Raw genomic sequence first — 25,541 nt, 5'->3', positions numbered from 1 at the left:
GAGTTTCAAATATGATATGGCTTTCACTTCTTGAACCACAGTGCCTTACAAAATGTAGGCTGCAGAAAGCATCACCTACTTGGATTAGTTCCTGTGTCAGATCCCATAGACACACTCTGTGAACACGTTGTTCGTGTATGGGAAAACCTCAGCAGGTTCAAAAGAAACTAGTGATTTTAAGATGGGTAGACACTAAAATTATCTGACATGAATCAGGGGGATTCATGTCTTTGGATTAACTTGTCTGAGAAACAATGATGGCAAAAATAAATAAGTCCCCCAGCCACCTTTTGTCAATTTGCTTGTCATTTATTTTGAAATCCAGAGGACTCATCTCGTTGTACTTGTTAAACATCTTGGCAATCTCTATTTACTAAATGTGAAAAAACATAATTAATTCCTAAGTGCTGCTTCTCATCTTCATGGCATTTTAACCCAGCTTCTAGCAGAATTGACTCTGTAGAAGAGGTACATTGTTTGGCAGTGGTTCTGTTTATGAATCTGCGATACTCTCCTTTGGGAGATGGTAATGATGATTACACTTAGTTAAAGTGCTACAAATGAAAGACAAACTAGGCCATGCAAGCAAATGAAGGAGGTAGGGGAGCATCAGTAATTTAAAAAAACCGTTTTGCAGATAAATCAGTATTGGAGACATTGCTCTGATTATGGGTATGCCAAGTTGTTGGTTTGGGGTCACATTTGGTCATCTAATTAACCTGATTTAGGACAAAATTGCCACGAGAGCTTGTGTTATTTACTATTAGAGTAGAAAAGGAGAAAGGAAAAGAGCTCATTTAGACACAAAGTCAAAATTTTGTCAGAAAAATACATCATTGTTTTGTTTGTTTGTTTGTTTGATTGTTTTTTTGCGGTACGCGGGCCTCTCACTGTTGTGGCCTCTCCCGTTGCGGAGCACAGGCTCTGGACGCGCAGGCTCAGCGGCCATGGCTCACGGGCCTAGCCCCTCTGTGGCATGTGGGATCTTCCCGGACCGGGGCACGAGCCCGTGTCCCCTGCATCGGCAGGCGGACTCTCAACCACTGTGCCACCAGGGAAGCCCCATCATTGTTTTAAAAATGGAAAACACAGCAGCCTACAGTCAGCCCCTTATGGATGTTTGGTTTAAGTCAGGGAGCTCTCTCTTTAAGGAAAAAAATGGAGAACAGAAAGGAATAATCCTTTGAAAGCGTTCTAGGTAAAGAGCCCTTTACATAATTATCACATATAATTTTCACAACGACCCTGAAAGGTAGGCACTATTTTCTCCACTTCACATTTGAAGAAATCAAGTTTTCACAAGGACCAACCACTTGCCAAAGGTCACACATATAATAAGCAATAGAGCTAATTTAATTCCTAGTCAGGTTACCTCCGAAGCTCATACTTTCCTTTATATCATGCAGCCATTACAGTATTTTTTAAAAAAAACTTGTAGTTACTTAAATGAAGATGCTTATATTTCTCATCATAAACTATATACTATTAAGTCAGAGACGACTGAATTAATTAATGGAAGAAAATATTTTACAAACCACTTTCTGAATACGGGTATCCTGGAATTGTATCACTTTAGTTTTCCACTATCTGAGTCATCATAAAGGAGACTCTTTTCCAGTATAGCATTTCTCGGTATGGGAAGCATTCTTATTGCATGCTCTGGCAGAATTGAGAAAGAATCATCAATACTAAAAAAGGACTAAGACAAATTCATCTTGGGTATGCAAAATTTTAAAGCTTAATAGAAACACTTTTCAGAAAACCAGTGCTCCGTTCTTATCTACTATTTGAAGATAGCAAACATTAGGGATCTTCAGTCACTCAGCACATGCGTGTTTGCCCCAAGGTAAATGTGTGAACACTGGGAGATGCAGTTCTTGAGTTTACCTGAAGATGGCATCCATCCCAAGGCTGTATGTGATTTGTATAAGGACTCTCTTTAAATTCGCAAACACGGTCATAAACTCTTTCCTACTGACTGGGAAATTTGTGCCATGTATGGTAAATAAATCTTCTTTAAGTGACAACACATTAATATGTTCTTCAGATGGTTGCAGATACACCTCATCTTGGGCTGTACTGATTCTCAAGTCATTTCCCTAAAGAGAAAAAGAAAGTATAAAAGGGTAAAACTGGGAAAAAAGGAATTCTCTTCTCTGTGGATTATCCTCAGTAGGTTTTTAATTTCAGGTTAGCTTCCCCTGTCAGTCAGCATATTTCTAGTATGTATAAAAGGCAGAGAAAACAATTTAAATATTAGCCTTAACCAGATGCATCACAAAGTATACGCTTCCTGGTTATGCATGACTTTGCTTCCCCCATTAACTAAAATAATAAATACCTGGCAACTTATAGATATATGTGATTACAAATGTCTCAGTTTTACAGAAGTGTACAAAAACTGCGTATTTCAAATATACTATTTTATGGTGAACGTGGGTTGTATAGGAAAATAGGGAAGAAAACTTAGAACAGTATATGAAGCTATTGTTTTAAAGGACTCTTCTATCTGGGGAAAAAAAACCCAAAACAAACAAGAAAAAAGCCTGCAGTTTAATGTTCACAATAGGATAATGGCATCATTACCATTTGAGTTAACATTTTATCTTAGTTCATTCGTATTAATAATATGTAACTTCTCAACATTTTACATTTAGAGAATCCCTTTTATCTCAAAGGAATTCTATGACATACTTCTAGTTTCATACACATACATATGTAATGATATATATCACCCAGATCACTTCATCTAATACTGGGAACATTCATTTTGGGGAAAGAATTTTTTTTATTGATTCTCATGCATGAAAGTTTCAAGACAAAAAACAACAAAGCCTCATGCTAAATCAACATAGATCCATTTGGACTCATAAATATGCATGAAATGTGTGCTTTTGTGTGACTTGAGGGGAGGAGGGCATGTATTATGTGAAAGGAAGAGTATGAGAAAGGATGGAAGACAGCCTTTGTGATAACTTTAGCCTTCTAGCATTTGGGAACTCCCTATGGCCCTCCAAATCCCGAAAGCAGTTTCTCCTATATTTTTCTTATCTAAATTAGGAGTTTTGAATTCGATTTAACTGCACCTAAATAAATGTTTCCTTTTCCATTTACTTCTACCTAATATAAACAAAGAAATAAACAATAAAATCTACTTGGAAGCAAGGAGAGATGGATAAAGTACAACTATGTAAATCTGCCATTTGTCTAAATACTTTCAGTATCCTTATATTCTTGGGAAAATAGTCATTAAGTTTTAAATTTAAATTCCAAATCTGCTCTAAAACTCCCATGTACCATTGGAACCCAATGCCTATGCTCAGTCTTTTAGCTATGTCTCGGAGTGAAACATAAGACTGGCATAAAAAAACTCCCAAAATATGATATTTTTCTCTAGTAGTATGTAAATTAATGTTCAACTAGCCAAGTAAGGAATAACCTCAAAAAACATAAGAGTGTAAAGCAGTTAAATATAAATGACCCTTTCCATACTCTACCTCTAAGATAACCATAAGCTGGAGTACATGTTCTGTATCTTCCTCCTCTTCTTCGAGGTCGTATGATATAGTAAATGTCAATTGTCCTCCAACTGCTGTGAGCTACAAGAGAGGAGATGTGTAATCATTACAGGACTGGAGATGGGTCATTAAATCATGTTTTACTTATTATTTTAAAATTATTATATTGTTCTAGAGGGCAGGATTTGGAAGAAGCAGAAATCATGAGCATGCAGAGTGAGAATGATAGACATTTCTTTAGGAGTAACATTTATACGAACCTTACCCATCAACAGCAAGTCTGACACAAATATAAATTCATGTATTATTTTCCCTGGTATTGCAGGCTTGCTGAAATAGGTTAAGTTCCAGGGAACCAAACACAGCCCCTCCTGTCCTTCTCCTAGTGTGTAGCTTGAGCTTTAAAATTCCCAGAGAAGGATCTTTGTTAAAATTGGGAGATTTCTACCCATCCCTGAGGGTCACTCACTCTCTGTGGGTCTGAATGCTTTCAGCAAAGACATCACTCCAATTCACAGGCACTTTACCTAGACTATAAACTAAGCTGGGAAATGTTGTTGGTCAAAGAAAAAGAAGTGTAGCAGCAAATTTTATATCATGATAAAATCCAATCAAAACTCCCAAAGAAGATACACTTTCCCCTGTGCAATCCAATATGCTTAATTTGAATGAATGCTGTTATCCCTTTTCGTTAAACAAACTTCTTTCCTTCCAACATGCATGCCGAGCCCCATACAATGTATGCTTGAGGTTTACATCCTCTGACATTGACAGTAACCTTGCAGAAAGGATAAAAAAAATAGGAAAGCAAGATCATTTACAGGATAGGAATCAACACTGGAGCTTGAGTGACAGACTCGATGCAAATGCTGCAGTGCTTTTTAAAAAATTCCACCCCAGCATTGTAAATAGACACTCATAAAACAAAGCTGATGATTTGTATTCTGCAGTTTCCTCCATGCTGACAAACAGACCCAGCTTCGCAGCCCTAGGCTCCCTGTGGCCTCTCACAGCAGACCCTGACCACAAAGCAATTCCCGATGATGCTCTGGATTGAAGAGGAGGAACCCGGATTCCTCTCAGAGTTGTTCCATAGAGAATGGAACATAGCTCGCTATGGCTGATTAAACAGGGTTTTTAAATTGCAGCTCCTAATGTCTTCTAAGAGCTCATTACAGGGAGCTCTATAAGGAACTAAAATTCAGAAAACTTTTATTCCCCTGTTCCACTGAGAAATAGCCCTATTCTAATGTCTTTTCATATATAAAATAATAAATTTCTCTCTAGACTATAGCCCTTGGCATTATTGTGAGTAATGAGGGGTGAATCTATGTAAAAGGTTTTTGGTTCTATTAAGATAAGCTTCCAAAATTTCACATAGCATGCTTGTTCAAAATCACCCAGACATTTTCTCAATGACAGGAGCCTAGAAAGGCAGCAGAAAGAATGTTTCATATATTTCAAAGAGGACTTAACTATTCAGAATTTCCTAAATTAATAAAAATATTTAGTAGGAGGTAGGGATTGAGTTTGGGAAGGACATTGGGACATAGATCTCTAATGTAGCAAACTTTTGAGATTCCAAATGTATTTTGATTATTTAAAATTTGGATTACATGTTATTCTTCTGGGATATGTTTCTCTAAAAAAAGATGAATGTAAATTAATTCTTAATTTCTTAAATCAATTGGAGAAACTTAGAATTAAAGGTAATTCCCACTTTGCCAATAAAAAGAGCCAAAGTGTGTGTAATTTGAGTATCCCAAATGTTAAGACTTAAGATGAAATACAAAAATGTTTGATCTGTTACAATATTTGACTTGTCAATGTATTTTCCATACCTGCTTATAATCAAGTCATATAGTATATGAGATAATACAATATGGGAGAGTAATGAGGGTGGAAATGGGGGAAAAAGAACAAATAACTACATAGAAAAAGAGAGGGGCCTTCTGTGGGTCAATGATAATATAAAACATGAACTAAGGAATAGAATTAATTCAACCTATTTTCCTGAGGGCTTATAATAATAGTAGTAATAATAAGAATGAAAAATTGGTTTCACATTTCATAAAACAACTTTTTTTCCAAACTCTTTCATGCATATTTGATACCCATGCTTTGGCAACATTAGAACCAGTTTTTGAATCACCTAACAATTTTCATGAGTGTATCTATTTTGCGTCCACCTAAGTTGTGAAAAACAGGAAATTTTAAATAGATGCATGATACTGTTACCAGGTGTTTTTTCCCCAAACCACAAGTGTTCATTTCTATAATATTAAAATCATTGTCTACTTCATTCACCCTAAGGTATATATTTATGATCACCTCTATATAACTACTTAGTCAAGTACTTAGGTAATTTTTTAAAAGACTGTTTAAGATATCATCCTTCAATTTAGAGATTGTACCTTCTAGGAATAATTACTTATTCTCTGTTAAACTCCTTTGCCTCTATTTTTCCTTCAACTCCATAAAGTAATCTCTTCAAAAGCAATAAGACCAAGCACTTCCTGGTGGTGTTTCCAGCTAATGTGTCTTCCCCAAAGAGTACATACAATTGTAGGGTCTTTGTAATGATTCAATTGTAAGATAACACCTTGTTTTCTGAGGAATATTGTTTTTTGGGGGAAAAAGCTTTGCGAATACTCAGAATATAAGTTGTCCTTTCATATATGGCTTGGATGAGGAATTCTGTCTCTTCTCCATCAATGTACTGCTCCATATTCCAAATGCCATTTTTACTTGGCTCCGCCACATGCTTGCTTCTCCACTCTCCTATAATTCCTTCAGTATCCCAATCTTCACTCTCTCCATCAAATCAAATGTGCACAGGGCTGCAAGTCATCAATTAACTTTGTTGTCTCCTCTAGCTGTTATCTCTGGTTATTTGTTAGTTTTGCTGTCAAACTCTAAGATATGCGGTATTACACTCATTTTCTTTATTTCTACCCATCCACCCTTTATTTATTTTATCAAGCTGCAGCCTGCTTTCCACCCTTAGCACTTCACTACAAGTGCTTCTTGAAAGGTCATTTATCAGCTTTATCTAGCAACCACTAATGGGCTTTTGTCCAGTTCTATGTGTCATGTGATAATTCTTAAGATTCTTGACTCCTTGGTCTTCTAATACTTTAGACTTTTCTGATACTTCTTCCCCTGGAGTACGACAGAGGTCATACCTCTGTCTCTGTGATAGATACAGTTCTCTTTTATTCCATACTCAGTGTATGGATGTCTCCAAGACTCTTACTCTCTTTTGGTTATCCTTTCTTATTGACTTTCCATTCCTCTCTCATGGATTGAACTATGTTCATACCTGGTTCCTCAATCCATATCTTCTATCCTGTCCCATGTCCCTGTATTAATTTGCTCCTGGTGTCATAACAAAGGACCAGTGACTCGGTAAACAACAGAAATCTGAGATCAAGATGTCAGCAGGGTTGGTTTTTCTTAGGCCTCTCACCTTGGCTTGTATTATAGATGGTCATCTTTTTCCTGTGTTCTTCCATGGTCTTCCTTCTGTGTTTGTCTCTGTCCTAATTTCCTCTTCTTATAAGGACACCAGTCATAGTGGATTAGGGACCACACTAAGAACCCCATTTTATCTTAATTAATTAATTGGAATAAAAGATCCTTTCTCCAAATACAGTCACATTTTGAGGTTCTGGGAGTTAGGACTTCAACATACAATTTTGGGGAACAATTCAGCCTGTAACAGTTCTGTACTGAATGATTGTTCAGTAATGTATCACACACTCAACATACCCAAAGTTAATCTTATTATCTGGGTCTTCCCAGGAAACAACTATTTTCTTAACTTCCATGAAGCATGGGTCAAGCCAATTGCTTTGTTTCTCTACTGTAATTTGGAAACCATAGGTACAACATAATATTGTTTTCACTTTATTTTCTGTATCAGATTAGTGCCTCAATCCTATTCCTTGAAATGCTTCTTGTCTAACTTTCTGTTCCCATTGCTACATCCCACTCACTAGGTCCTCATCAAGCATTTGAATTCAATTCCCTGACTTCAGTGTTCTTTTTTGGGGAAAGTGTTAGCAACAATTACTTCTGTTGTTGCACTTGCCTAATGAAGAAACTCTAGTGGCTCTGGGATCTATGATATCATTCAAGTTTCTATGCAGTTTCAATACTCTGTAGGATCTATCTAGCCCTCTGTTCACAAAATCTGTGCAGAGATGTCCCAGGGCACTTCAGTAAACTCACAAAGGCACTGTGGGATGTTGTAAATGTTTGAAGGAAATACAGCAATACTATATAATGGTTGGACACCACACAAACAACTAGCTCTACGTAGTTCACAATTTTAACAGATAATGCTATATTCCTCTAGAGGATGTTCTCAAAATTTTGTGCTATGTTTTTGTTTACTTGCATTTTCAGCCATGTCATATCTTTGTTAAGCAAAGTTTTCAGTGGATGCTGTGATAAACAAAAACAAGCATTGTACAAAAATCAATGTGAAACAGAAAATAAAAGCAGCAATGTCTGATCTGATTCTCGGTTTTCAGAACTTGAATATTACTCAGCAAGAAAGATCCCATTAGTAAGTAATTGTGGTAATTTATGAAGAAAAGAAATTATTATATTGTCTAAATTTATGTGCATTATTTTTTAATGACTGCTAAGTTGTTAAATTCAAATATTTATTAAGTTGTTTAGCCCTAACTACTGCGGCATATTTCAGTTGATCTAGAAGACATTGTGAGAAAAATATGGAGACACTAAGAATACCACAAATTGAAAAAGTTTCAGAACTCCCAATCTAGCCTCTGTATCTATCCATTCTGCTACTTATATGTGCTTAAAGTAATTTTCCTGCTGAAATTCTCATTCCTACAGCTCTCTGACCATTCAAATGCTGCTTTTCTTTCTTTGCCTGGTTGATGTCCCGCTGGACAGAAGACTGAGGGAAAAAAGTTCTTTCAGTGATATTCTTAAAGTCTACTGAGAAGTCAGTGGCAACCACAACTAGTAAAAGAGCTAAAAAACAGAAGAACAGGTAGAGCGCTGTATAAACCAACTCATCCAATAACATTAAAGAATTCTAACCATACATCACGTGACATTGGTAAGTTATGTGTACTGTGCATAACTAACTTTCCACAATCTTGGACTCTGTAGACTCTACTAATTTTATATTTGAGGTTTTCATATTAGTCCTTTTTGGGGACAACATTGATTTCTCTAATTTTACAGAGCACTGCATGTACAGCCAATAGAACATTTCATTTTCTCCTGCTATTTAGGAACTAAACTGTCATCATTCTATTGGCTAGAGAAATATGCTTTTCCACAGGTAGAAATAAGTGCAATTCCAGTTTGCTTTAGGGCCTTTCTTATATTTACTGGATGGATTAGACTATATCTACCAGAGATGAAAATTATATTCCTTTTCAATACAAAGAGAAAGTGAATTTAATGAAAATATTTCATTCCATAAGAGTTCCCAAAGACCTAGCCTTTTATCTTTCCCCTTATCTATTAAGCAAAATTCTCTTTGGGGAGATTCAGATATCAAATTGCGAAGGCACTGCAAGACAAAGGAGCAGCACCCATCCATTCCTGGAGATGGTTCAGTGCTAAGTCCTTCACTCTCCTGATCCTCAAATTCACCCCATTAAGAAAAGAGCAATGCGAGTAGCTGTTTCCCTTGAATACCTGTTTTAATTCTACCTTCAGGGGAAAGGAACAGCTTGATTGCAAGTAACATTATAGTCACTATGCAATATATAACCTAATGTCACACTTAATAATGTAGTGTGCATGCAGCACATTGCATTAAAGATCTAATGAGGCAGGAAAGTTTTTCCTCATGAGTAGAAAAGTCTAAAGTTAATTCATAAAACTAAGCTTTACAAAAGCATTTAGTATTAGGTTTTGTGTGTTCTAGCCTCTCTCTCCCCCCACCACCCCGCAATTTAAGAAGTATGGATTGAGGGATGAAGGGTGGATGATCTATGGAGGACAATATATCTGCAAGGAAATTTTTCTCAGAAAAATAAGCCTGGAATATTTGGTCCTCTGATGTCAGAACATCATCACTCTTACTCCACAAAATGGGGTGTGAAACCTAATATTTGCTTTTCTTACCAGAGCAAATATTTCAGAAGGGATATACTAAAATCAAGTGAGGAAAAGGCTTTGTAATATTGAGCAGGATAAGTGAAACAGAGCTGTCAATTTCAATTTAGTATCACAAAGTGGGCAGGCGATTCATCTTTCTAGATTCCAAAGCCCCAGAGTATTAAACTCTGAAAAGGTACCCTTCCATTTAAGTGTTTATTAATGCGTCTATTCATGAAGCTCTCTTTCAAAATGGAAAAAGTATTCCACTACAGGTTTTGTTATGTTCTTCTGTACATTTATAACATTGAGATAAAGTGCATGTTTCTCTCCTTTCAAAACTTGATAATTAGAATAGAACCGATGCAAGGGGATGTTGAATTAGAGAACAGGCAGAATTTACATGGCAGATCTTAAAGTTACATAATCTTTAATGCACAGAAAATGAACTAGGAGTTGTGGGTGCCAAATGGGGACAATACATTCTAGAAATGTGGCTTTGGAAGGCAAGAGGCTACTTTATGCAGTCAAGGAGATACAAAGAAAAAACCCTAGGAATTTTACTTTCTGCCTGCCTTACTCCCTTTCTTTTCTTCCTCGCTGCTTGCTTTTTCTGCCTTCCTTCCTTCCTTTTACACATCTCCTTCAAACCCTACCCCCACTCCCACCATCTCCTCTCCTCTTTCTTCTGATTTTTTTTTTCCTTTTAGACTTGGCCACTTCCAACCCGATAAGATAATTTTGCATCCCTCTGTACTTTGTATCATCTAAAGTTCATATGTATCCAAAGCAGTGATTAAAATCATGAATGTGTCAGGGCCAAGAACAGAGTTTTGTGGCAGCCCACCAGGGATACTCCCTCAGTGTAACACTCACTACCTGATCAGTCAGTTTCCTTGCAGCCCAGTCCTCCAACTGCTTATGGAACTACTCACACATATTTATTCTTCCCAACTTTCACCATGTTTTTCCAAATTCTCACAACCTACCTCCTAGCTAGTATTCATATACAATGTTTATTATTAATAATGCTAAGAGATATTCATTACAGTGTTTTGGTTGGCAGAGGGAAAACAAAGTAATTGTGAGAGATACATCTAGAGGAATTAAGAAGTCAATATGAGATTCCCATATGAATTTTTGTTAAATTAGTTGTTTATTCACTTGAGTAATGCCAACCTATCTCCAGCATAAGCTTTCTGTCTCCTGCATAACAAAGTGAGGCCCAATTATACTTTCCCTATACTCAGTTATGATTCAAAGCAAATGGAATTATAAAGGTTTGATCAGGTAAGAATGTATCTGGTTGCAACTGAAAACCAGACAGTTAGTGGTTCTCATATAACAAGAAGTCCAAAGGTAGACAGATCAAATTTTTTTTTTTTTCTCGGTACGCGGGCCTCTCACTGTTGTGGCCTCTCCCATTGTGGAGCACAGGCTCCGGACGCGCAGGCTCAGCGGCCATGGCTCATGGGCCTAGCTGCTCCGCGGCATGTGGGATCTTCCCAGACCGGGGCACGAACCCGTGTCCCCTGCATCGGCAAGCGGACTCTCAACCACTGCGCCACCAGAGAAGCCTGACAGATCAAATTTATAAAAATTACAATGAATGGGTTAACCTTTTTCTATTTCATGTATTTTCTACAAACGCCTAGATCCTTCTGGGGGCACTTAAAAATATAAACATCTTATGAATAGATTTGCTAAACTTTACATAGATGACGAAGCACTTAGAAGTACAACATCCCATACATAAATTAGTATTTAGTGTTTTCTCTAAGTTCTCTGACTTAGAGAACTACTTGCTACCTTGTGACATGCACTGATCAAATATTGAGTTGAAACAGTACAGTCTCAACAGATGCGAGTAAATGGTAGCAGCCAAATTCTCCAAACTGTTTTTTGTTATCAAGCCCAGACTCAAAAATAGGATTTTTGCAACAGCTGTTTGTCTTCTGTTTACTTTTTATGTTTGGATGGAAGCTTCCATTAGTACTCTTTCTTTGGGTTGGATTAATTTATGAGTAAATATTTAGTACAAAAAATACATGTAGTATATTATTAAACATTGATCTAACCAAATAAACCATAAATTATGTTTTTATATATACATATGTTTCATATTGACTAGGGCTTAATTTTTTTAAGTTCTCTGCCAAGAAAACAGAAAACTATATCCTCATGATATACAACATTGATCTGATTAAAATAACAGGACCCATTTTAATCCAAGTTCCAGTAAGTTAAATAGAAACAGACTTACTATTTTCACATAAATGACGAATGAAAACAAAATATACAATCCTTGTGGAAAATTTATGAAAACACTGTAAAAAAGAGTTATCAGCCTTGCTATTTTCTATGTGAATGAGAATTTTACTTAACCTTTCTCTTACTGCTTAAGTATTTTATCTTATAAGTATATTCATTACTTTGGATAGTATATGGCTATTATATAGCCTTTTCCCCTCACATTGCAAAAGTAGCAACAAGAGTGTAATAAACAGAGCTTTCCTCTTGCCCATAGGCAATTCTAACAGTTTATATCTTTAGCAACACTAAATATGGTTGGAACTGCTGTATGTTTAAATAAGTTCAATTCATTTTAAGTTACATTATTTAGATAGAGCTTATTTTGAAATAGCAGTCAACTTATCTCCCTCAAAAGCAGAAGTCAGAACACATCTTGGAATACTATTCCAATTTGATGCTAAATTGATCTACCACTATTCTCTTTTGTTTCTTTCCACATTTGTGAACTCTGCAGGTGATTCTTTATTACAGCAGTAGAAGCTGATTATGAATTTTAGAAGAAAACATTCCCAAATGTGCAATGGAAACTAAGTCACATCCTAGAGGAGAATCAACAGGCTAATAAAATACATTTAAGTATCTTCTTCCAGAATGAACAGATAAAGGGCTGTGTTAGTTATCTGATGTCTATTAATATACGGGTCAGATATAGATCACACCAAAGATCAAACCCATTCCTGGAGATTTTCCGGACCTAATTTCAGATCCTGGTTCTGCCTTTAAATTACTGTATGGCCCTTGGGAAAGTTATTTATGCCTTCAGAGTCTCAGTTAATTTTCACTAAAATGAGCTGAATTACACCTACCTCAGAATTTTGTTCTGAGTATGAAATGAGAAAATACAAGGTAAATTCCTCCCCTGGCACCTAGCATATAGTATATAAGTAAAAAATATTGTAAGTTATACTGTTTTAATATATTTTCAAAATTAAATATATACACACTTCGCACAAAAATTCTAATCATAATAATATTTATTTCACAATTGTAAATGCACTTTAAAATCTTAGGTTTTCTGGAAGAGTCACAGTGATGGCAGGATTCAGATCTTATTCATGCTTTAATGTTTCCCTCTGGTACTCTGCATAAGTATCTCACAGATAGTAGATAGTACATAAATATCTGCTATATTTTAATCAAATTCAACACCATATATCATTTCAATATATGATATTGAATAGATGGAGAAGGCATTAAAAAAACTTGGAAAATTTGTATTACTCCATGAGATAACTTGCAGTTGTTATTAACGTAGGTCTTTATTGGTCTCTCTATTATTATCTTTATCAGTCCTAAAAACAAACCAAACTAGACATGTCTATTTGAGCTTTTTGGTGATTTGAGCTTACCACAGGAACTTACTGTACTGCTGACTGGCAAACTATAAATGCATTTGTTTTAAAATAAGGAAGTTTTAGCACTGGGAATTTTGATCTGAAGTTGAAGGGAAAAAAATCAATATTTAAGTCATTTAGACATTTACACACATGAAGCAACTATATGCCATTACTTTTCACCAGCTTCTATGTGCTAGGATAATAGCACAATTTCCAGCACCCCCTAATACATATTTTATAAGTCATATGCACATTTTCAATACGTTCTGATACATTGGCAAACAATGTACTCTCTGTATTAAGAAGATACCTAGCATACAGATTAAAGGAAGCAATAATCCAACTGCAATCACAGCTAGTAAGAGCACATTCTTGATATCACCGTTTAAGAGAGTAGTTGACAAATTAGAGTTCATTCAAAGAGGAATGACCAGGACGTTGATGGCTCTAAAAGCTGAGCAAAAGGTTTGGAAAGGTAATGGGAATCTTTAATTTTAAAAAGAAAAAACTTAGGGAAAACATGATTGTTTTCTTGAATGTTTGAGGCTCTAGCATGTATAATAGGAAAAAAACGTGCTCTGTTTGTAGCACAGAAATTGAGCCTATATAAGGAAGTGGGGAGAAGGAGTATTGTTTGGTCATGTGGAAAAATTAACTTCTCATATCTAGAACTGTTGAAAATGGAATGAACTACCTTGTAGAGTATCCGTATCCCTGAAGATATATGAATAGAGCTTCATCTGTCCAGGATGATGGCAGAGGAATGCCTATATCAGCTGAAAGGTTGGACTAGATCTGAAACCACTGGGCAACTTGAAATTCCACCATGCTGTTTTACAGCTTTATTATAGTTGGTGACTAAATATCAGGGTAACCTTCTGCAATTTCTATTGTAGAGCCCCAGGATAGTATCAGTTTTATATACATCTGCTTTCTGCTCTGTGATTTTGGGGATAAAGAATTTATAGGAAAGAGCAACACATTTTATTAAGAGAAAACTACTTGTATACACAAAGACAGAATGGCATAGTGGGAAAAAGAACATGTTCTGGAGCTAGACTTCTGGGGAAGAAATAGTCAGCTCTGCCACTTATTAATTGCTTATGACTAGAGTAAATTACTTAATTTCTCTTTGTCTCAAATCTTCATCTGAAACATGGATATGATACAACAGTACATGCTTTATAGTGCTGTTGTGAGAATTCAATTGAATTATCTAGAATAGTGCTTGACACTTTACAAGTGTTGAATAAAGGTTAGCTGCTATCACTGTTCTTGTTGCTATTATGTAAAACAATCTCCAAAAGTTTGTAACCATCCAGAGCAAGATTCTCTGATTACCACATCATTTCAACAAATCAGTATGATCTGGGTATTTTTAAGTTTGAAAACAAACATTTGTCACATTTTTAAGCAATATATGCATAACATAAAATTACGGTAGGTCTCAAAAATTAAGGGACTCAATTACTGAGCCTTATATAATCAAGCAAACATTTATATAAAACTTTAGAATTTCAATAGCACTTTTGGCATCATTTTATTTACTCTTGAAAAATCTCATAAGTATTATTATTATTATATCATATCATATACAGGGGGAAATTAAGGTTCCAAAAGGTTAAATTGTTCAAGGTCACACTTTTACTTTAGTGATATCGAGATGCAGCCTTGAGTTATGTTTACCTTTTTAAATTCAAGACTCTGTATCTCTCCCTTCTTCTCTCTCTCTCCCTCTCTCTCACACACATACACGCACGTGCACACACATACACACACACACACTCAGTGTGCATGGTATCTATAATTCAAAGATCCTGTGCTCCAGAATAGGACTGACTCACTCTCCATTACATTTACTGTGTGACTTTGGACAAATTAATTTAATTCTATAGTATACATAGTGTTATGTCTAAAAGAGAATGAAAATACCTACATTGAAGTGTCTTTGTAAAATAATTCATGAGAGAAACTATGTAAAACCTATTCTTCATGTTCTATACCAGGCATATTGAATTTATTCAAACATAGTCTCATTTTCTCTTATAATTATTCTGGGAATTGAACAAGCTTAAAATAAGTTTCTTAATTTGAGTCTAAGTGTTCATGTAGAAAAGAAAATACTGTTGTTTCTTAAACATGAAAATATATTATCTTCATTAATAATGAGAAGAAAAAGTAAAACTTTGCTAAAATACCATTGCTCACTCATTGAATTGGTAAAGATCCAAAAGTTTGATAACATACTCTACTGGTGAAGGGTTTAGGGAAACAAGCACTTGCATGCATTGGTGGTGTATGTATAAAATCTATGGGATCGATTTGGTAATATCTAAAGTACAAATGCATATACACTTTGATATGGCAATTTTCTGGAAATTTATCCAACAGTTATACTTGCACATGTAAGATATAGCTAAGCACGTGATTATTCATTACAACAATGTTTGTACTAGAAAAGCATTGAAAATAGACCCATGTCCATCAATAGTGATCATTATTAGACATATTAATAATGATAATAACGGAGATGGCAAATATTCTGCAATGTGGCTGTACATATATTAACTCATTTAACCCTCAAAATAATATTCATACAGCCTTATGAGATAGGCATATTGTTATCATTGTTACATTTATTTTAAAGATGAGAAAACTGAAGCATTGAGTGATTACATAACTTGCTCAAGGTTATAAAGTTGGTAAGTGGTGAAACCAGGACTTGAACCTCATGACCTAGCACTAGAGTCAAAGTTTAACCTCTTTTATGACTGCTGAATGAATTTGGGTGCATCTATTCAACAAAATAAAATTAACCAAAAGTTATACATATAAGTATATATATATATATATTTCTATACATGGAGGAGAAAAATCTTTATCCCTTAATATGGAATTATTTTCATCACATTAAAAACTATAATGTGCTTTTATAATATGTATGTCATACTACCATTTACATAAAATGAGAAAAGTTATATATATGTATATATAATATATATATACATAAAAAGTAATATAGAAATAGGGAAAATAAGAGTTAACCCCAAGATACATGGCAGTTACTATTTTGATGTTATTTATTCTTAATTTATCAGATGAAATAACTAATAGAATCAGCATCACTAGCTGGGATATCCGAGTAAGGTCAAATATTTGTGATTTAAGCACCTGCAAAATGGCCCTGGTAATCAGGGAGAAAGTACATTTTATAAAGAATGCTTTGCAAATATATTTAGAGGGGTTTCTGGAATAGTGATACTGAGGAAATACAAAGAAAAGGGAGTCAGGAGACTTGAGTGTTAGCTAGCCCTGCTCAAACCAGATGTGTAATTTAAAAAATATTTGTTTCTGAAGAACAAAACCAAAACCAGGGGCTTCCCTGGTGGTGCAGTGGTTGAGAGTACGCCTGCCGATGCAGGGGACACAGGTTCGTGCCCCAGTCTGGGGGGATCCCACATGCCGCGGAGCGGCTGGGCCCGTGAGCCGTAGCTGCTGAGCCTGCGCGTCCGGAGCCTGTGCTCCGCAACGCGAGAGGCCACAACAGTGAGAGGCCCGCGTACCACAAAAAAACAAACAAACAAACAAACAAACAAAAAACCAGACTCTGAATATGGAAGTGAAAAGAGCTGACATGATGTCTCAGCTTATGAGTATTTCACAGAAGTATGACTTCTGTTATACTTATATGAGATATTTATCTGAAAAGAGCTTTAAAATCATCACCTTTACTGTGCAAATTTCAGTGATTTTCCTGCTATTTTACTGTATTATTTTGAGATTTCTAATAAGTAATATTAGTATATTTTGGAGACTACATATATGTACATTTTTATTATTTGATACCTTTAGTTCTAAAATTCTCTGACTAAATGACAATAGAAATCTGATACATCAGACTTCTTCAATAGTGAAACTCTAATATTTAGAAATGATTGCATTCAAGTAAATATATTACACAGTATTTTAGATATGTCTTGCCCTCATTTCTTTTCATTTTAAGTAGATAAATCATTACACTAAAATATCCCTACATGAATCTACAAATTTCATCACTCATATATTAAAAGTACATCAGACTATGGACTCCTTAACTCAAAACAAAAACAAAAAACAAAAACCCAGAAGTCAGCAAAAAACAATAGCCAAAATTTTAAGATAAAGCTTAGTACTTCTTGTAAGATATAGGAGAAAATTTGTGATTTTTCTACTAAGTCCCACAATTCCCATAAACTGTAGGTACGCTTTTATAACAAAGGGAGTACAAATAGTGTTCCTTACTATTTTCTAAGAAAACAGAGTTTCTGCCATACAAAGGCAGACAGACCCTTAGGACACTCCATTCTGCTAAGAGTTCAAAAAGGCGCGTAAAAGCAGCCCCATCAATCACAACATGAAACACACACTTTCTCACACTCTCACAGGGGTGCAAATATTTATGCAGCTTTGGACACTTATTTTCTTCATGCACTTTCACATCAGCATAGCCATTGTATACTTTTTTGCGGGGGAGGGAACATTTATGCAGTCTTTGAACTTTAGCATATTGCATTGAATTTTGTAGTACATACTTTATTTTATATACTATTTCTAAAGCTTTCAACATCTCTGTTATTTCTCTTTCTTCTCAGTCATAACTGAACATCCCTCCCACACAGACCAGCTGTTTCTCTATTTAAAAGAAGGCAAGTGATTTAACATCATAAATACCAAATTGCATCTCAAGGTCAGAGTCAAAAGCTTTTATGTCTCATTAAATTTTAGTCTCCTCATCAGTTTTTCTCGTTGAGCTACCATTTATATTTTGGTACGTGGAAAAGCATGGGACTTGTATTATCAGTTAAAACAGAAGGCTATCTCCAGCTACTAATGACTAATATAAAACATTTCCAATTAAATGTGTAGTACCTCATATACTTTGTAAATGGCAACAGCAAAACTTCATCAGCTTTCTGGTCCATTTAACAGCAACTTCCCTTCCCACTGAGGGAGAAGAAGGAAAACACCTCTTTGAATTAATCCATCCCCTAAGTGCTGAGACATAAAAATATGGACCTTTATCTCTCTCCTAAATCAAATCAGTTAGACCACTAATATAATTCTTGGAAGTGATAGATTTAATTTTAAAATATTAGATTTTTTTTTTGCGGTATGCGGGCCTCACTGTTGTGGCCTCACCCATTGCAGAGCACAGGCTCCGGACGCGCAGTCTCAGCGGCCATGGCTCACGGGCCCAGCCGCTCCGCGGCATGTGGGATCTTCCCGGACCGGGGCACGAACCCGTGTCCCCTGCATCGGCAGGCGGACTCTCAATTTCTTAGAAATTTCTTAGAAATTCACTAAAAGTAGGTAATAAAGAAAACCTATATGCATCACTGTCTGATTTTAGCACTCACTTATTCAATGATAAATAAGCAGAAGTGTGATAACATGAAGAACCTCCCATCGTTTTAGTGTCTACAGCAGTATTTCTGAAGGTAATCATGTATGAAGAAGTTGATGGCAAATCAACTGACTTCATTTATTTCCCCACCTATAAAAGGAATTTTTTATGCCTTTTAGCCCCCAAACACTTATTTTATCATAAGGAAAACATCGGACCAGAGAAGATATGTGATCTGCCCAAAGCCAAAGTGTAAATAATGGCAGAGATTCTGGGACTTGGTTTCAGTTCTGCATCTCTACATGTGTTCATAGATACTATTTGCTTAGGACAACATGTTTTCTGTTCTATTTTATTTTGTTATAATTGTTTTAAAATACTGTCACAAATTTTTTGACACCCATTTCAGTGAGAGTCAATGGGGGTATCTGTCCTGTCTCTTGAAACTGAATGGGTTTGTGATGGCTTTGACCAATGGAATATCATGTGCAATTTCTGAGGTGAGGTCATAAATCATCATTAAGCTTTTGCCTTATTTTCTGGGTGCATATTCTATTGGAACTCTGCACTGCCATGAAGGTTCCTGCCACCCTAAGGCCACCATGCTTTGAGGAAGCCCAAACTACATATATTGGTCATGTGTGGGATGCCTGGTCTGTCTCATTTGAGCTCAGCCTTTGGGCTATTGTATTCCAGGCAATAGCCATGTATGTGAAGAAGCTTCCAATGGTTCAATTCACTCACAACCATTCAAGTCTGCCCGCCTGAGCCTCAAGATATTATTGAGCAAAGAGTAGCCATCCCTGCAATACTCTGTTCAAATTCCTTACCTGCAAAATTTGTGAACATATTAAAATAGCTGTTTTACACTAATTTTGAGGTGGTTTGTCACTCGGCAATAGATAACTGGAAAACTCTTAGATTTTAGTTCTCTCCCATAGGGGTTAAGCACGCTGGTTATTTTGATACGTTTAGCTATTGCCAGTCAAAAGGTATACTGTTCTATAGCTTAGCTTTTCTTAAATGACCTTTCTTTAGAGCTATAATTCTGCCATCCTTCTACATATTATTTTTATGAGCATAGAATAGCACTTTTTTTTGTTAAATTTCTTTTTAAAATTTCATTCACTAAACATGTATTGAATATATAATCTATATTTTAAAAATTAATAGATTTCAAAGATATAGAGATGAACAGAATGAAATGATTGTTCTCCAGAGAGTGTGGGGAGAGAGAGCTGCTGTTTGATTTTTTTGTTCTTATTTTCCTCTTCCTCCTTTTTTTATTTTATAATGAAAGCATTTAGGACTTTAGATTTACCCTGAATACTGCTTTTGCATCATCTGAGTTTTTTCTTAATCATACACTGTTTTCTAGATTATATATAATTGTAATTTAAATTTCTTTTTGCAGGATAGTTTATATAGCATGTTTCAAGATTTTAATTCATTTAATACTTTTAATTTATATTTGACCACACCATGATCAGAGACTGAAAACTAAACATTTTCTGGTTTTAGAATTTCTGAAAAGTGTGTGTGTACATAAGTATGCCTGTGTAGTCTGTCATGAGACTGATTTTTAAAACATTCCATCAGTATAGGCCCTATTTATGAATATAAAATTAACAAAGTGCTATTATTTATTTTTTAATCTTCAGTAAGATTTATCAATGTTTACATCCTCTCTCCTTACTTTTTAAGATTGAGTCATGTATTAAAGTCTATCACTACTACAATTGTTTGCTTGCATATCAATAAAATAGTGTCAAGGAATATGCAGTGAGTATTCTTCAAACATAAGAAGAAATTCATGATATACTGGCATAGTTTGAATTCTAACAAAGAAAGCCTGGGGTAAACTAATGATATGTATAGTTTCATATCTACAGGACAACATTTGGAGCACTTCTAACTAGCAAGTAATTCTAAGAAAATATACTAACCATATAATTTATTTATTTAAAATTGTAAATTAAGAATCAAATAATTAAACATAAACAATAAATATCACTATTTCTAAAAATGTTATCAAATCTGAAAATATACTTTGAATGCATTAAGAAGTTCAAAAATGAGAAGAAAAAGAACATCCAGGCAAAGTATTTTTTATGCAAGGTAATTTGCATAAAAAATTTATAACACATTAATGCCATAATAGACATTTTTAGAGTTACATTATATTTAGCTAATGAGAATTGAAATGTTAATGTGTATCATAATCATAAGGCAAGCACATTCATCATTTTATTAACTTTTTCTATCTTATTTTATACATCTGACATTCAAGAATATTTGATCATTTTTCTGGACCAAATAAAATTGTTATAATTTTAGTTATTATTAGGTAATTCAATAAGCATATTTTTACATATGGCTTGGTATTAAGCTTGGCCTTATGCAAAAGTATGTATAAATCTAAGGATATAGCAAAAAGAATCATGTATTTCTATTTTAGTTCAATTTACAAAATGTGAATCTTTTTTAATGTCAAGTTAGAAAGACAGCCGTGGCAATGGATGAAAAAGGTCGGGTGAAGCAAAGTTTGCTCTTTTGGAGGAGTACTGATTATGCACAGCATGTGAGGGGAGAAATCAAGAGTACCAGGGGTCTTTGAGTCATCTTGTTAAAGCTCATTGGTTCCTCACCATGGCTTGATAAGAGCAAAACAAAACAAACCCAAAGTGTGGATACTCTAGGAGCATAATAATTGTGAAGAACCCCCTCTTTTTTTTGTCCACAAACTCTATACACTGAAATAAATAATGTTTGTTTTCTTCCAGTTCAATTGGTTCTAAGCTTCCCAGTCCCTGGAATTTTCTTGCTTGTCAATCATGCCAATGTGAGCATTCAATTCTGAGTATAAAACATGCTCAGATGAGTCCATACGCCCATGTAAAGGCTGGAATTATGAAATTATCTTTTTAATATTTCACAAATGTGTTTGCAATTTTACTTCCAGCTTTTAAATCATACATTTTGTCTAAAATAAACTAGAATAAGATAAGATTAACTTAATGTACTGCATTTCGTTCACTCAAGCACACAGGCCACAATTTGTAGTAGGTTAATGAGACGAACTCACTTGAGTCCACTAACAAATTTCTCTTTTTTTCATATAGTTTCAGAAAGACCCAGAGTCAATGGTCAGTTTTATGCCTCCTAGTATTTGCCTAGGTTGTTTAACACTTGAATCCTTAAACACACATTCCATGTAACTGATTTTCTAAATTGCATGAAAGTATATACACAATTAATAATGAGCATATTAACTGATTTATTCACATCAATATGGCTTAATTTTAATAATGCAGTTTTGATTTCTCAACTTTTCATAAGTGTACCCTCCCAAATAAACATTTTTTTGGTTCAGTAAAATTTACTCATTCAATTTAAACTATATTCATGTTAATGGATTTCTTATCACAAAAATAGCTCCAACTTCCCTGGTGGTGCAGGGGTTAAGAACCCGCCTGCCGATGCAGGGGACATGGGTTCAAGCCCTGGTCCAGGAAGATCCCACATGCTGCGGTGCAACTAAGCCCATGTGCCACAACTACTGAGCCTGCGCTCTAGAGCCCACAAGCCACAAATACTGAACCCGTGTGCCGCAACTACTGAGCCCACGTACCACAACTACTGAAGCCCACGTACAGCAACTACTGAAGCCCGTGCTCCACAACAAGAGAAGCCACCTCACTGAGAAGCCCACGCACCACAATGAAGAGTAGCCCCCGCTTGCCGCAACTAGAGAAAGCCTGAACACAGCAACAAAGACCCAACGCGGCCATAAATTAATTAATTAATTTAAAAAATAGCTCCAGTACAACATGTGTATGGAGCAGAAATACCATTATTACATTCTTTCTTCAATTTAGCTCCCATTTTTGTTATACTTTGAACATCCTGACTCTGTGATATAAGTGAAAAACACAAAAGTCAGCAATAGGTGAGCTCTGAGGAGGTTCTATATAATAACAAACAGCTGGATTGGTAGAATTATTGTGATAAATGATTCACTTTTGGGGTTTTAACCTAAATATGTGGCATTATACATCATTTAAAATGGCTGAATATTTGGACATTAATTACTTCAGGTTTTTCTAATGATAAATATAGTCTGTTTTACATGATGCCCATATTTCCAGACCTCACAAACGTATGGGTAGAAATGAGGTCTCACTGACATTGGGGTCCAGTAAAGATAGTCTCAGACCCCTTTCATTTCCAAAGGAAATCTTTTCTAGTCGCTCATCAAGACACCTCTTCATTAGGTGGCTGCTGGTGCCCATAGCAGGAACCCAGATTCACGCAAATCTGCTCTTAGCTCTCAGGATATCAAATCTGCTTTTCGTTAGATGTGGGGAAAATGGGCTTTTCCTCTGCTGTGTTTCACAGTTTGTCTCACAAAATTTTCACAAAAATATCTTACTCATTTTCAGTCCTCCACCTTTTTCTCTATTGTAATGAGGATTCAAATACCAGTTTCTCATGGCCCTCCAAGAGGGTGAGAGGAGAAAAAGGGACAAAAACTATGACATCTTCCTTATTGATTTTTTTCATCCCATTATTTCCTCCTGGTCTTTTGCACAAAATAACACTCACCTCCTTCTGAACAAAGATACAAGCATCCATATATATTATATTAGTTTCCAATTGCTGTCAGAACAAACTTAGAAGCTGGAAACAACACAAAATTATTATGTCACAGCTCTGTAGGTGAGAATTGCAACACGGGTCTCACTGGGCTAAAATGGCTAAATCATGGTGTCAGCAGGACTGCATTAATTTCTGGAGGTTCTAGGGGAGAATCCATGTGCTTGCTCATCAGAGTATTGGCAGAATTCAGTTCTGTGGTTATAGAACTAAGGTTCCCATTTCCTTACTGGCTGTCAGCCAATGCCCATTCTCAGCTTCTAGAGGTCATCCACATTCCTTGGTTCATGGGCCCATCCATCTTCAAAGCCAGCAATAATGGACAGAATCTCTTTCATGCTTAGAATCTCTCCTTCCTCTTCCTCCATTGTCATATCACTCTGACCTTCTTTTCTGCCTTCCACTTCTAACTTTAAGGCCCCATGTGATTAGATTGAGCCCACCTAGATAATCCAGGATAATCACCCCATCTCAAGTCCTTAAACTTAAGCACATTTGCAAAGAACTTTTTGTCATGTAAAGAAAATTTTATAGGTTCTGGTGATTAGGATGTGGACATATTTGGAGGGGTCATTATTCAACCTACCACATATATCAGTGAATATAAAGAAATTCTTGAGGAGTCACTAGTCAACAGCTCTGTAAACAGATCCAGAATTCCAATTTGGAATCAAGAGCTGTGATATTGAAATAGTAAAAATAAAACGTGAAGGAGGGGAAATATGGAGAAAGAAAAAGGGACTTGCAATTATAGATTTTGTTCTAAGATACAGAATGGCTGCACAATATCCAGGGAGCAATAGGAGTTAACAGATTAAATCGTAACACCCAGAAAAGGAAGGCTTACATTGAAAATTCTGACAGGCTTCTAACAACAGGACTGCAGCCCTAGCAGACACAGCTATAATAAGACCATATACTTTCCCTATGTATCTAATGACATTTTGCTGAGTTTCAAGCAGGAAGAAGCTGAGATCTCCTTAGAATATAAATCATGTCAAAAGTAAGAGTTAAACTCCAAAATAAATTAAGTAAAACTTAAAGTGACTTTTCTAAGCCTAGCACATATAGACACAAATTAGGACCATATTGTACATAAACTGTGTGATGACAATATTCTGACAAACATGAAAATGTCTTCTTTAAATAGACAGCTATATTTTTCAGGATATTCAGCTTAAAAGAAAGAACATTGTATAATGCAGTTTCAATCAAGGACGCCTTAGTGACCACTATTATTTCTATATCATTTTTCTGCAATGTATTTGGAAGTCTATATATAGTGTGTTGATACAGCGATGGTGACTACATTGAAGCAGAGGACATGTATTCATTTACAAGTAAATGTCACTAATATCTAATGACATGCCACTTCAGAAGCTGAACATTTTCTTTAAGCAGCTGAATCATTTTATGCTTAAGATGCTCTAAACAATATTTTGGAGGGCATATGTTCCATTGGCTTCTTTTTGTTTAAAAAAATTTAAGCTCTCCATTTTAATCATCAGTGTAAAAAGAAAGAGGAAGGAAGTGCATGGGCAGTTTGAGGAACTAAAGGACAAAGAATAAAGTGTGTTTATGCCTAGAAAAACGGGTGTACTCTACAGTGCTGCCTTAGCAGCCTGAAACTATTCAGTGTCAACACATACGAATGAAAAGTGAACAACCATACATAATATTGCAAAACATTCCTCCATTCCCCAAGTAATAAGCACATTTTTATAGTTTGCTACATAATAAGAATAATGATAATAGATACTTCAGAGCACTGTGTGAAGGTCAAATCAGATAATGTCGGTAAAACAATTGGCACTGTGTCATGTACACATGTGAATACGAAGTATTTCAGATATACACAAAATTACTCAATACATTTCAGTTATTGCTATTACTAATATAATTATGAAATATGACAGTTGGTTAAATAATTGGTAAACATTCTTGTGTGTATAGCAAAGTGTTATTTCAAGACATTAACCTATATTTTCCTTGTTGCCATACTTTGTACTGGATATAACAAATAGATGATTGGCTTATTTTTTGTCTTTGCATAAGTATTTTAATATTATATAAACTAGCTTTGTTTTGGGGGGCATGTAGAAAAAGGCCCATTTCAAAAAAGAAGAAAAGACACTGAGGTTAAAAAACTGTTCATGATTACTTACTGTTCTCTTAATTTTGGTGAAGTGCTACTGATATTTAGTGTCTGGGGGTATCAACGATATTAAATATTTTATAATG

General features: G+C 35.3%; 1 protein-coding gene across 2 annotated transcripts in view; it reads right to left on the bottom strand.

Moving 5' to 3' along the window:
* The window catches only part of LAMA2 (laminin subunit alpha 2), a gene marked incomplete at its 5' end in the record, with an annotated part of 604,254 nt that overhangs the window by 255,302 nt on the left and 323,411 nt on the right, over positions 1-25,541 (bottom strand). For both annotated transcript variants that reach the window (XM_079716968.1, XM_079716967.1), the window contains 2 exons: positions 1,888-2,099; positions 3,498-3,599. In XM_079716968.1, the coding sequence (XP_079573094.1) occupies positions 1,888-2,099; positions 3,498-3,599 (314 nt within the window). The remainder of the gene's footprint in view (positions 1-1,887; positions 2,100-3,497; positions 3,600-25,541) is intronic.

The sequence above is a fragment of the Hyperoodon ampullatus genome (assembly GCF_949752795.1).
Source record: "Hyperoodon ampullatus genome assembly, chromosome: 12".
NCBI lineage: Eukaryota > Metazoa > Chordata > Mammalia > Artiodactyla > Ziphiidae > Hyperoodon > Hyperoodon ampullatus.
The sequence above is the reverse complement of the archived record's forward strand: the minus strand, read 5'-3'. Positions and strand labels throughout refer to the sequence as shown.